Genomic DNA, 15,063 nt, shown 5'->3' on the forward strand with positions numbered 1-15,063 from the left:
TCAGAGCTGCAGATCTATTTAATGAAAAGTCCATGCAGTTTTTCAGAAACATTTTAAAAAAGAGGCAGAAGCAAACAACTCTAGACATGTTTTTTACAGGTTCATTTGTGAAAAAACTCCAAAGTGAGACCAATTGTCCTTCTGTGAAGATTGCTAATTAAAAACTGTTTTCATGAACAATTCATTTTATTAATGTTAATTTTTTTGTAGCAAATACATATACTGTATAATAAATAAATGATATTTAGCATAATTTTATGACATTTTAAATGAGTTATCTGCATTTTAATATGTACTATGGTTGTGGGGAGGAGCCGGAACAAATTAATCGATTTTCAATTAAATCTTATGGGGAATTGGGCCTTGGATAACGACGGTAATCCTGGAATGGATTACCGTCATTAACCAAGGCACCACTGTAATATGAATTAAATAATAATAAGTTGCCTCAGGACTCTGGAATGTTGAGTATCAGAGCAGAGTAAAGGAATATGGCCTACAGAGCTCAATAGAAAGGAAAAGGAGGAGAGGTGATGTGACAGACATATAAGTTGATGAAAAGGCCAATCAGATAGATAGAGAATTATTGCATAGGTAAAAGGTAATAAGAGGCCATTCCTGAAAACTACACAAAGATCATGTGCGTAAAGAAGTGAAAAGGAGATTTTTTACATGGCAAGCGATGAATGCGCTAGCACTGAATGATTTCAAAACTAAACATCATGGTTACTGTATTTGACCTCCTATAATAAATCTTCTGACTCTATCCAGGCTTGGAAATAATGCTAAATACCACTTAGACTACAATTTTTATAAATCTTTTTACAGTCTACACAGGATGTGAACCTAGCTCATTCTAACGAAAGGACACGTTATTCAGGCTGCACAGATACAAAAAAAAAAAAATAATAATAATAAATAAATAAATAAAAATAATAATCATAGAAAGCAAAAAGTTCTTTATTCAGGTATTGTTTTCTTTATTTGCTTCATTGCAATTTAATTAAAAAATAGTAATATAAAAAACCATGACATGTACAACATTAATTTAACTTTATACAAGGAACTATTCAGAGGTTTTTAATTTTTAATATACTGATTTATTAAGGATGATAATATTACACAAATCTACAAATGCTTTCTGTATTGTTTGGCAAAGATTATTGTTAGCTGGCATCCTCTGCAAAGTATTTTTACACTCACTGAGTAATCTTGATTTTTTTTCATCTGTATGTGGAGGGAGAAAATCTAAAAAGCACAAAGAAAAAATTTATATATGGATCAAAATACATTCTGAAATATTATGCAAAAATATTTTTGAATTTTAGAAATTTATTTCTTCTTTAATTTATTTCTTTTCTTTTCTGAATACAAGAAAATACATGCCTTATATTCAGGCAATAATGATCAGGGAAAAGAAGGAGTAGTTACAATATTCAACAATAAATATGAGGATAATCTTCTTGAATGGTATCAAGTATTGTAGCAATATTAATTAGAAATCTAGGCAAATATCAGAACAGGGAATTGCCCAGTGAGACTTATCTGTGCCTATCATTAAATGTAAATTAAATATAGAAATAGACAACAGAATCAGCAAAGCTGGTATGGTGGGAAGTCAATTGAATAAATTCATATGGAATAAGAAAGAAATTAGTCGGAACACTAAATTAGCTGTATACAAGACAGTGTTCAAACCAGTTTTAACTTATGGATCTGAGAGCTTGGTCAAAAGTAAAACACTTGACCAAAGACTAAAGACCGCAGATATGAGAGTCCTGAGAAAGATTAGAGGTGTGAACAGATGGCATCAATGGCAATATCATATTAAAAATGAGGATATTAGGAAAGAACTTTACATTGTCAGCATCCAGGAATGCATTAGCAGAGCTAATCTCAGGTGGTATGGTCACTTAAACAGAATGGGAGAGGAAAGATTAGCAAAACAAGTGTTCTCTGCAAGGTTGGCAGGAAAACGACCCAGAGGAAGACCAAGATATAGGTGGATTGATACAGTACAAAGTGCCTTAGACGATAGAAATATAAGATCTGAAAATGTTGGAGTCTTGACAAGTAACAGACTGATTTGGAGGAAAATTGTAGATAGGAAGTTAGTAATGATGTAATTTTTTTCATGTAGTACTGTCATATCCTGTACACCCCTTGAGGGTACATGGCAGGAATTTGATAATGATGATGATGAGATAAGAATGTCATTTTACTTGGACTATTGTGCACAGGTCTGGTCTCTCGGTTTCCATTGTGATTCTGATACAGTGGAGAGAGTGCAAAGGAGAGTGTTAAAAATGATATCAGGATGGAATATTGATTATGATGACAGATTGAGACACAAACTTTTGATAGGGTCATACAAGATTTCAGCTGAATTTTATGGAGGGCAGGAAAAGGGCAAGAGGGTATCCTTGGAAGCTGAGAATTTATTTCGTGTGCAAACTACAGAAAATGTAAGAGCATACACATAAATGATTAAAAGCATACATTCAAAGACAAAACTGCCACTTGGATAAAATATTATGCAAAAACATAAAATGTCAGATTTTACTCATCTGATGATTAATATACTTTAAAGCTGCTTCATCATACTGCATTAAATCTTCTGGGGGAGTTTGAGACAGCCTCCTGTGCACTGCAACGTGTCCACATAAAGGATGCCATTCATCATTTAGTTGTTGTTTTCACTCATATCTACTCTGTGTAGTCCTTCTGATGTGAGGAGGTGCAATACCAGACAGCGAGTATAGATGGTAAATTTTTGTTGGCTTAAGGCAGCCGGTAATGTGCCGACATCTTTCATTAAGAACCTTGTCAATAAATTTTGATGTGATGATCTTTTCCAAACAGGACTAGCATACTCGGCTGTTGAAAAGCAAAGTGCCAGTGCAGAGGTGCGCAGTACTTGTGGACTTGCACCCCCACCACAATGATGTTAATTGGTGTAGAATATTATTATGCATTTCAGTTTTAGTTGCTGTCTTCTCTATGTGTCGCTTATAATTTAAGGTCCTATCTAGTGTAATACCTAGGTAAGTTGGATTTGGATAAATAACTAATTTCACATCATTCCATTCTATATTCAACTCTCTCCTCACTTCCCTATTATTGAGATGGAAAAGACACATTTGGGTTTTACCGGGATTTAGTTTCAGTTGGTTTCCCTTATATTAGACTGTAAGGGTTTCTAGTTCTTGTGTGAGCTGCTTCTCAATGTTATCAAAGGATTTTGCTTTATAATTATTGCCTGATCATCTGCATATAAGAAATTTTTTAGCCATGGGTTTATAGGTTGGTCATTAGATAGACCATTTTTCTGGATATGCCATCTGCTCTTTTTTCCTTGAAAATCGATAATCTCCTGCTGAACAGCAGTGACCTAAATACCTCCACTAACCAATAGCTATTTGTCATAATGTAAATTTTGACTATAAGCTTTCTAAGATTTAGTGTGTCATGTGCTGCTGTGTTAAGTTTGATACTTGTCCAGTGCATGATCTTCCTGGTCTAAATTCTGCCCTGTTTTTTATCAGCACTTTCTCTATTTTGGACTTAGTCTGTTCAAGATTAACCTCTCATACAGCTTTAGCGTTGTGCATAAGAGAGCGATAGGCCTGTAGCTCTTTGGATCCTCAGCAGGTTTACCTGGTTTCAGGATAGGTATTACTTTTGTTTGCCTCCATATGCTGGGTATTTTAGCAAATTTCCAACAAAAGCTGAAAAATTCTAACAACCACTCTGTTGCCTTTTCTCCCAGATGCCCCAGTATCTTGTTTCTGATATCATCTATACCAGCAGCTTTTCCTGGTTTTAAGGCTTTTAGGGCATTTGACCGTGGGTTTATAGGTTGGTCATTAGTATATATATTGAAGAGGAGGGGGGGGGGGGGAGGGAGCACCCTTCCCTGTGGTAGACCATTTTTCTGGATATGCCATCTGCTCTCTTTAGTAAATGGTGCTTCGAAAAGATCATTTTCACATCCTGTGTAGAATTCTGAATCCCTAACTTTTTTTAATGTAATCTTTAGGTATTTTTCCTTCAATACTCTGTTTACCATTCAGAGATAGCTGAGTTGCAATTTGGTTTGCATTTATATTAACTTTGGTTGCTGCTGTTGTGGGGTGACCAGATAATTTTTTGAGTAAGAACCAGGTGTTCCTGTTGCTGTTTCATATCTAAGCTTTTACTTTTCTCTGCCCATTGCCGACTTCTTTTTTCAGACAGTGCTGCTATAAGTTCCTCTCTTGCACAAATTGTTTCTGATGAAAATGGATCTTTATCATATAGGTCACAATATCTTTCATATATTTCCATGTTGTGTTCTGTAAAACCTGGAATATAACATGTTCTACAACCTCCTGGGATGTGCCTGGTAGCAGACCATCTAATAGCTTTGATGAACTTTCCATAATTTTCTGGTCTTGGTGAAATGTTGGACAAGTTTATGTCTAATTCCCTTGAGAACTGTTCCCAGTTAGGTTTTTTAAAATTAAAATGTCTTCTAAGTGGGATCTCCTTAAGTCAGACTGGTGGGAAAACTTGCAGCATTATTGGTTGTGAACTTGGGATTAATGCCTGTTTAGTGCACAGATTATCTATTCTATTTCTAACAAATCCAAGGTCTGGGTTATATCCTCTTTTCCATCTTCCATTGTTAAATGCTGGCTGTTTGGATGATGATGGTGGATGGGGTCATAGCAGAGGCGTTCACGATGTGACCCTTGTCAGCTTGTTTACAAGCCGCAAATTCTGCTGCCAACAATCTACAGTATGATATAGTACAGTACAATTTTCTATAGTTTTATAGTGCTACTGGCATCCTTTTTATCAGAGACATGACTAAAACTCAACGGCCCTTATGGGAACTGACCCTGACAATCATCTCACACAATATAGAGGGGGCCTCTCCTCTGTAAAAGAAGATGAGAATGAATGCCACTAAGAAGGGGATGAGGGCTAGATTTTCCTCTCATAAGGTGGTGAGTGATTGGAATGGATTGTCACTGGATGTTGTGTGTGCACAAGCAGTGTGAATGAATTCAAGAATAAGTGTAATAACCGATGAGTCCACATACTATGTGGACTCATCAAGGGAGGCCACATACTATGTGGCCTCCCTTGATGAGTCCTTGATTCCCTGGAGGTCTCTCTTAATAATAATATACAGAAATGTTTTGGGAAGTTTGGAAAAAATAGCTTCTTTTATGATATTAATAATGGTAAGCACCTACTTGATTTCTATTCAGCAGATGGACTAGTCATCAGAAACATCATGGTACAATACAAAGATGTGCACAAATTCACATGGAGAGAAGACACAAGAACTAAGAAAAGTCTCATTGACAATGTTATTGTTGATAGCAATATCACAATGAATTCAGGATGCAAGAGTATACAGAGGATGTAAATAGGAAATGACCATCATTTAGTTTTAAGAAGGAAAAAATTGAATATCATGTTGAAATGAAAAGTGAAGTTTTAAAAAGAATCAAAGTTGAGCAACTTCCAGAGGTGAAATGCACAATCATTTAAGAAAAAATTAATTTGAAAACAAAATCCTAACCTTAGAGATTCAGTGGCAGACCCTCACGAAAATATTCACTGATCCAACTAAGCAAAAGCCAATATTCCCATGACTTTGGAAAGAACATAAAAATAAATATCAGTAAGGTGGAAAAATATTCTGGAGGCTATTGAAAAAGCTTAGAAATTGAGGAAAGATTACTGTAAAAAGAATCAGAGATGATAAAGGTAACATAAAAACTAAAGATATTCTACAAGGTGTGGCTATTAAATAACGAGACCGGTTGCAAAAATTTGATTTATTATTACAATTGTAACTCAATTGATATCCCCTTCAACATACTCCCCTCCTCAGTCTATACACGGCTGCATACGAATTTTCCATTGTTGGAAGCAATGCTGTAAGTCATCAGGTGTTATCTGCTTCAGTAGCACTACTGTTTTCTCCTTTATCTCATCCATTGACTGAAACTGGGTGCCCTTCAATGTGGATTTCAACTTTGGGAAAAGATAAAAGTCGCATGAAGCTAAGTCTAGAAACAGAAACAAAGAGACAATCGATGCACTGGAAAACTTCCACGTCACTGAGAATGAAAAAAGCAAGAATGAGCAAGTCAAAACTGAAGGAAATGCTGATAATTTTTTTTTATATGAATGGTGTGGTAATGGTTGAATGGGTACCAGAGGGTCAGACAGTTAACCAATATTATTACCTTGAGGTTCTGGCCAAACTGAGAGAACGAGTGAGGAAGAAGAGACCTGATCTGTAGAAGAAGAACACTCCAGTCCACGGTGCACTGTCTGTAAAGCAGTATCTGGCTGATAAGAAGATCCCAGTGTTGGACCATCCCCGCCAGACTTAGCTCCATGCAACTTTTACCTTTTTCAAAAGTTGAAATCCGCATTGAAGGGCACCCATTTTCAGTCAGTTTTAGTCATTTTCTTGCAAGTTTATGCAAGCATACTTCAGAAAAGGCTAAAAAGAATTGTGGATGAGGAAACTTGAAGAACCAGGATTCAAGTCACATAAAGGTTTTCAGAATAAAGTTTTCACTTTAGACAGGTAGTTGAGAAAACATAGGAATATAACAAAGATCTGTATTAAAGTTCTGTAGATTCAGAAAATGTATGACAAGGTGCCAAGAGAAAAGCTGTTTAAAATGTTACAGTTATATCATGTAAATGAGACATTATATCCAGCAATATGTAGTCGGCATCTGAGCTGTAAGTCATCAGTTGGAACTGAAGGAGATACTAAAAGATAGTTTGATGTTAAATCAGGTGTGAGACAGCGGTGCCCATTATTTTCACTGTTATTCATCTTCATGGATCACATTATTAAGGAAAGTGGAATTAAATCTGATGTCCAAATTAGAAATGTTACTTAGTTCTTTGCTTTATGCAGATATTATACTTCTATATCCAGTACAAGTCTGCAGGATTCCTTAACTAACTGAATAACTACTATAATAAATTTGGTATGAAAATCAGTAATAAAAAGATCTAAACTATGAAAATAGGCAAGTAACACATTTCAGCTATTTAGGTGCAATTTTTAGTGCAGATGACAAATTAAAGATGTAAACAAGCAACAAAATTAACAAAGGTGGCATGGCAGGAGGTCAAGTGAATAAATTTACACAGAATAATTAAGAAATTAGTGAAAACATAAAACTAGTTGTATACAAGAGTGTTCAAACCAATTTTAACTTGTGGATATGACAATCAGTTTAGAAATAAAACACTATCAAAGTTTGATTCCGTCGCTGCCGATCAATAGGAGATCTGCTCACACATATCACTCATCTCTGGACAAATGTCATGGAGAAGTTTGGCGAATCTCAAATGGTTGCACTTGATATCTCCAAAGCTTTTGACTGGGTCTGGTACAAAGGCTTACTATGCAAACTACCATCATTTGGTCTATCTCAGGATTTCTGTATTTGGATTGCCAGCTTTCTGTCTGGATGCACACTATGTGTGGTGGTGGTTGGTTCCTTATCCTCTCATCATTCAACTAATGCCAGAGTTTCACAAGGTTCTGTCCACTCACCAACCCTCTTTCTGCTGTATATCAATGACCTACTTCAGTTGACCTGCAACCCAATACACAGTTTGCAGATGACAGCACATTGCATTCCTCGGTTTCATTTGATAAATCTTACTCTATTCAACCTACAGAACATCAACCACCACTGCCATCAATTCTGATCTCCAAGCCATCCAATGGGGTTCAGATACCTTCGTCAATTTCAATGCTAATAAAACCCAGTTTTGTCTTATTTCCCATAAAAAAGAACCATTTTCTCCCAGAATTATTTTTGACAACACCCAAATTTCCAAACAATTTGAGATTTCTCTTCTTGGAATTACCCTGACATCAAGCCTCTCCTGGCATAAACACAACCATTGCATCCCCAGCTGCTAAAAAAACTAGGATTTCTCTTTCGCTCAAGACGTTACTTCACCCGTGAACAGCTGATAACCTTATACAAATCACAAATCTGCCCAGCTATTGAATACTTCTCTCACATATGGGGTGGACCCCTTAAAAGTTCCCTCAAAATGTTTGACTCAATACAGGGGAGAGCGATTAGACTTATTAATGACCCATCTCTTACCAACCTACTCCTCCCCATTTTTGCACATACATTTGGTTTCCGCAATTTGTGTATTCTATAAATATTTCTACAGCAAATGTTCATCTGAAATAGCATCAATTTTCCCCTACTTAGTACTAAGCTCGTTGGAACATGGGCAGCTGCTGCTGCTCAACATCCCTTCACAGTGCACCTTAAAACCCACAGAACAAGTTTCTTTTCTTCTTCCTTCATCCCAGCAATTGCAGTATTGTGGAAGAGTCTTCTTCCTGTTGTATTTCCCAAGAAATACAATACTATACAGTGTTTTAAATCAAATGTAAACAAGTTCCTCCTTTCCCAACCCACTACCTATACACGGTACTAATGTACTATAGGTTGATCAACCAACCCCTCGTGTATGGGCTCAACATAAAAAAGACTGGAGATCACTGATATGAGAGTTCTGAGAAAGATCAGGAGAGTGAACTGATTGTATTAATGGCAGAATCACATGAAAAATGAGAATATTAGGAAGGAAGTTGACATTGTTAGAATTCAGGAATGTGCAAGTGGAACTACTCTCAGGTGGAATGGTCATTTAAAAGAAAGGAAGAGGAAAGGTAGGAAAATAAGTGTTTTTGCATTAGCAAGATCTAGGTGGACTGATACAGTAAGAAGTGCTTTAGAAGACCAAAATATAAGATCTGATAATACTGGAGTCTTGACAGATAACAGATTAATTTTGAAGAAAATTTGTCAATAAAAAGTCAGTAAAGATGTAAACATTTCATGTGGTATTATCATAATATGCTGTAAATGAGACATTATATCCAGCAATATGTAGTCAGTATCTGAGCTGTAAGCCATCAGTTGTAACTGAAGGAGATACTGAAAGATGTTTTGATGTTAAATCAGGTGTGAGGATACATATCAAATTTGATGATAATGAGAAAAGACACATATTATTGTTATTACATAAACACTTTTATGGAGTTCAAGGACTCAATGCAATTGGCTACTCTATAGTATAACAATACTACTTTAGTTAAAGTTTACAGTGAATTAGACACCCCCCCTCCATCTTCACTACATCATTTGTCACTTACTACATAATATTTTTTGTCTATTAATTGCACATTCTCTACCAGTTTTGTCTGTTTGTGGAATGATAAACCTCAGTTTCTTGTTGGAAAAAAAAAAGACTTCTGTATAATTCTATATTTGTTGTATTAGTTACTAATAACTTTAATAAGCTAATACTGTATTTTTTTTGTCATCTCAACAACCATCAGAGCAAACAAGATATAACAGTCATTAGAAAAAACAATTGAGCTTTCATATTAAAGTAATAATACTGCAAGCTGGTTTCATTAGTGCCTCAAGTTTCTTTAATCTGCATTCATATCATCATCATCAAATTCCTGCCATGTATCCTCAAGGGGGTGTACAGGATATGATAGTACTACATGGAAAATTTACATCATTACTAACTTCCTATCTACAATTTTCCTCCTAATCAGTCTGTTACTTGTCAAGACTCCAACATTATCAGATCTTATATTTCTATCGTCTAAAGCACTTTGTACAGTATCAATCCACTTATATCTTGGTCTTCCTCTGGGTCGTTTCCTGCCAACCTGGCAGAGAACATTTGTTTTGTTAATCTTTTCTCACCCATTCTATTTAAGTGACCATACCACCTGAGATTAGCTCTGCTAACACATTCCTGGATGCTTACAATGTCAAGTTCTTTCCTAATATCCTCGTTTTTAATATGATATTGCCATTGATGCCATCTGTTCACGCCTCTAATCTTTCTCAGGACTCTCATATCTGCGATCTCTAGTCTTTGGTCAAGTGTTTTAGTTCTGACCCAGCTCTCAGATCCATAAGTTAAAACTGGTCTGAACAATGACTTGTATACAGCTAATTTAGTGTTCCGACTAATTTCTCTCTTATTTCATATGAATTTATTCAGTTGACTACCTACCATACCAGCTTTGTTGATTCTGTTGTCTATTTCCATATTTAATTTACCATCTTCACTAAAAATCGTGCCTAAGTAGCTGAAATGTTTTACTTGTTCCACAGGTTCTTCGTTCACAATGCAGTTGAAATTTTCAATGATTCTGCAAATTTTCATTGTCTTTGTCTTTTTATTGCTGACCTTCATACCATATCTATTACAACAGTTATTCAATTTAGTCAGGGAATATTGCAGACTTGTAACGGATTTATTTAGAAGTATAACACCGTCCATAAAGCAAAGAGCCAACATTAACATCTCCAATTTTGATATCATTTTTAATACTACTTTCCTTCATAATGTGATCCATATAGATAATGATAAATTTAGTTTAATCCTTTATCCAAGTGTGAGCAAACAAAGTTTGTGCCTGAAAGTATCTTCAGGTCTGATGTAAGGTAGTAACAACACTGGGCAACTCATTGCAAAGGTGAAGCAAGCTAACATCACTCTTATTTCAGTTTCTCCCATAATGCAAAACACATCTCCTTGCGGATATGTCTAATGTTATGCATTAAGGAGAGGGCCACTACCCAGCCCAGACTAATTTTGACTTTTATTGAGGTCTCTTCAGTGGAAGCCAGGCCCGAGTGGAGATACCAGGCAGAAGCATTAGCAAGGTCATCTCTACCTACAGGAGTTACCAAACGGTGTGCCACATTTTTATTAAATTACTCTGGATTTAGAGAAAGATGTTGAAAGTTTATTTTTCACTTGGATAGACTATAATAAATTTAGTTTAATCCTTTATCCAAGTGTGAGCAAACAAAGTTTGCGCCTGAAAGTATCTTCAGGACTGCGGTAAAGTGGAACAACACCGGGCAACTCCTTGCAAAGGTGGAGCAAGCTACCAACACTCCTATCTCAGTATCTCCCATAATGCAAAACACATCTCCTTGCAGATATGTATAATGTTATGCATTAAGGGGAAGGCCACTACCCAGACTAGTTTCAACCTTTATTGGCAGAAGCAATAGCAAGATTCTCAGTATCTCCCATAAAGCAATTTTGCATTATGGGTGATACTGAGATAGGAGTGATGTTAGATTGCTCCACCTTTGCAACAGTTACCCGGTGTTGTACTACCCCCCAGTACTGAAGATACTTTCAGGCACAAACTTCGTTTGCTCACACTTGGATAAAGGATTAAACTTAATTAATTATAGTCTAACCAAGTGAAAAATAAACTTTCAACATCTTTCTCTAAAACCAGAGTAATTTAATAAAAAGGTGGCACATCTTTTGGCAACTCCTATAGGTAGAGATGACCTTGCTATTGCTTCTGCCTGGTATCTCCACGTCTGGGCCTGGCTCCCACTGAAGAGACCTCAATAGAGGTCGAAACTAGTCTGGTTAGTGGCCCTCCCCTTAATGCATAACATTATACATATCCACAAGGAGATGTGTTTTGCATTATGGGAGATACTGAGATATTAGTGATGTTAGCTTGCTTCACCTTTACAACGAGTTGCCCGGTGTTGTACTACCTTACCTCAGTCCTGAAGATACTTTCAGGCACAAACTTTGTTTGCTCACACCTGGATAAAGGATTAAACTAAATTTATTATAGTCTAACCAAGTGAAAAATAAACTTTCAACATATAGATAATGAATAACAGAGGGGATAATGAACATCCTTTTCTCACACCAGAGATAACATTAAGCCATCTTCCTGTACTTCAATTCTACCTGCTAATTTACAACTCAAATAAAGACTAAGTGTTGCTTGATATAATGCCCCATTGACACCATGTAACTGTAGCATATTGAATAGCTTCTGTCTTGGCACCTTGTCATATGCCCTTTACAGATCTACAAAGCTTAAATATAGATCTCTGTTATATTCCCATGATTTCTCCACTATTTGTCGTAAAGTGAAGATTTGATCCTGACAGCCTCTATTTGGCCTGAATCTAGCTTGTCCTTCACCAAGCTTTTCTTCCACAATTCTTCTCAGCCGTTTCTCGAGTATACTTGCATAAATCTTGCCAGGAACACTCAGCAGGGAAATATCTCTGTAATTCTCATATTAAGTTTTATTTCCCTTTTTATATATGGGTACTATGAGAGCTCTACGCAAACCATCAGGAATTTGTCCCTCTGTCGAGGCTTTCTGAACTATGCAGTGCAGCCACTGTAAGACTTTTATACCACCATACTTCAGCATTTCTGGTCGAATATTATCTACTCCTGCTGCCTTTCCACATTTCAAATTTTGATGGCTTTTTCTACTTCAAGTATGGATATGTATTCCTAACTGTATGCTTGTTGAGTGTTTTTTTACCACTGTGCCATCACCACTTATTTCATTTAGCAATTTTTTGAAGTAATTACTCCATAATTCAAGGATATCTTTTTCTCCTGTTTTCATGTCCCCTTTATCATCTCTAACTTTTTTTATAGCATTCTTTCTTCCATTTCTAAGCTTCTTCAACAGCCTCCAGAATATCTTATCATCTTCTTGATATTTATTTTCTATGTTCTTGCCAAAGTTTTTCCATGACTTTTGTTTAGCTAGTTTTACACAGTGTTTAGCTTTCTTACATTTGTCTCTGTATTCTCTAAGAGCACAAGCTGACTTATTTGCCAGGAACGTTTGATATGCTTTCTTCTTTTCCTTCACTGCCTCTTTAACTTCCTGTGTCCACCATGGAGTTCTGATTTTTCTATCCTTGCAGACATCCTCACCACATGCCTCTCTGGCTGAATCAATCAGTCTTTTCTTCAAGGCTTGCCACCGAATCTCTAAAGTTTGGTTTCTGTTCTCAAACTCTTTAATTTTTTCTTCAATAATCTTTGTGTATTTTAGTCTACAGTTCACATCTGAGAGCTGCTCAACTTTTATTCGCTTTAAAACTTTCTTAAATGTTATTCTTTTCAATATGAAATTCAATTTTATCTTGCTCATGACTAAATAGTGACCACTTCCAATTTCAAATCATCTGTACACTCTGGTGTCCTGCACCAGGGAGAAAACATCACTATCAACAATAACATAGTCAATGAGACTTTTCTTATTCCTTGCCTCTTTTCTCCATGTGAATCTGTGCACATTTTTATGTTGGAACATAGTGTTAGTAATAACCAGTCCATGTCCTGAGCAGAAATCCAACAGGTATTTGCCATTATTATTAGCTCTGCTCTTTTCTCCAAATTTTCCCAAAATATTTTTGTATGTCTCACAATCATTTCCTACTCTGCTATTTAGATCCCCAACAAGGACCAACTTTTCCTTTTTGATTGTGTCAGCTGCTTTTTATAAAGCTTCGAAAAATTCCTCCACTTCTACCTTAGTAGAACTTTCCGTGGGACCATAGGCACAAATAAGTCTCATTGTCCAGTTCCCCATTCTCATATTTGCCCACATTACTCTACTTGAGGCTGACTGCCATTCAAGAAGATTAGCCTCGTATTTTGTGTTGATTACTATGGCTACTCCTTCTTTTACTTGATTGTCATTGCCTGAATATAACAATTTGTATTTATTGCTCAGAAAGATCTCACCAATTTTTGTCTTTTTTGTTTCGGTCACCCCTATTATAATGATCTCGTACTTATCTAATTCTCCAGCTACCTCAATTTCTTTGCCATTCAAGCTTCTTATGTTGATAGTACCGATCTTTAACTCTGGTGATTTTTAGTTGGGGTGTGTTTTCAGATTTGTTCCAGTAGCTGACTTTTCGCTGTTCACCCTGGTTCCCTGGCGAAAACAACAGGGGCCTTGTTTAACCGGGCGATGCCCCAGCCGACATGAAATTTTGTCATGTTGTACCATCATTTTGTATTTTGGTTTAAGCCAACACGAATAAAATTTGGTCGGCTAAATCTCAAATTGGCAGCCCATCCTCGTTCATATTTATAAGCATAATAGTGTGGTAAGGTCTTTCCATTCCATTGAACTTGATGATTTGCTGCCAAGAAATGTCCTACCCATCCTGATATACTTGATAGAATATATATTTTTTGTATTCATTTCATCTAATATCCACAGCTCTGCAGTTTGTCTATGTAATTAAGAATCCAATTAAAGAATGTTTATCCTTTAAAATTGGTGGTATAAGTATAGGAAGTATCCAAACTGGATAGAAAACAAAATTAGGTATAGTTATATTTCTCCAAGATGTATGACTAATTTTTCAGATACATATTCTACATTATAGGAACCTGTGTCTATGCCTGAGAGCATGGTGTCTGCAAAGAATATGAATGCATTTAAGGCAGAGTATGATGAGATGTATGACCAAAAGGATCTCCTAGATGAGTCTGTGACTCCATGAGGTCTCAGGATAACAAAAATAATAAGACTAATATATGATGGATTTCTGGTGTATTAACCATTCTTTCCTCCCACATTTAAAGGTTCCTGTGTTTAAAATAGTTAAAGAGAATGAAATACTTGCAATGATGAATATAATTAAGGTAATATAAAAAAAATTAAATAAGTTACAAATTCACACCGAATTACCTGTACTGCTGAAAGACATATCATTAACAACACATGCATGTGATAAACACACTTTCCCCAGCTGTGATAATAATGTTGCCACATCTTCACAAAGAACTGGGAATGCTTGGCACATATTCACTAGAGCAGGTAAAACTGGAAGGAAGAGATGAGGCCTTTGACTGCTGGGGAGTACTGAAAGAACAGATATATATATTTAAATGTTTAATAAAATTAACATACTTATGCATATTTATTATATAATATAGAAGAGGAGAATTCAGTTGTAATAATTCTATTTAAAATAATTTCAAAAATAAAATTCTTTCTGAAAAAAATTAAAATAATCACAACATATCTTTGCATATCATCTTTCACTATGCCTTATTCCATGTTAAACGGGGTCGGCGCACTGATCTTTAACCTTCCTCTTCCAAGTTCTCCAGTCCAGGGCATCCTTTGGACCCCATCCTTTC

General features: G+C 35.9%; 1 protein-coding gene across 2 annotated transcripts in view; it reads right to left on the bottom strand.

Moving 5' to 3' along the window:
- Nucleotides 1-944: 944 nt before the first annotated feature.
- The window catches only part of IntS2 (integrator complex subunit 2), a 271,634-nt gene continuing 257,515 nt past the window's right edge, over nt 945-15,063 (bottom strand). For both annotated transcript variants that reach the window (XM_090401055.1, XM_090401054.1), the window contains exons 17-18: nt 14,609-14,782; nt 945-1,248 (exon numbers count right to left, since the gene is read on the bottom strand). In XM_090401055.1, the coding sequence (XP_090257181.1) occupies nt 1,088-1,248; nt 14,609-14,782 (335 nt within the window). In that variant the 3' untranslated portion in view covers nt 945-1,087. The remainder of the gene's footprint in view (nt 1,249-14,608; nt 14,783-15,063) is intronic.

This window comes from Typopeltis vanoorti, chromosome 11 (assembly GCF_054136105.1).
Source record: "Typopeltis vanoorti isolate ZY-2024b chromosome 11, IOZ_Tvanoo_1.0, whole genome shotgun sequence".
Lineage (NCBI taxonomy): Eukaryota > Metazoa > Arthropoda > Arachnida > Uropygi > Thelyphonidae > Typopeltis > Typopeltis vanoorti.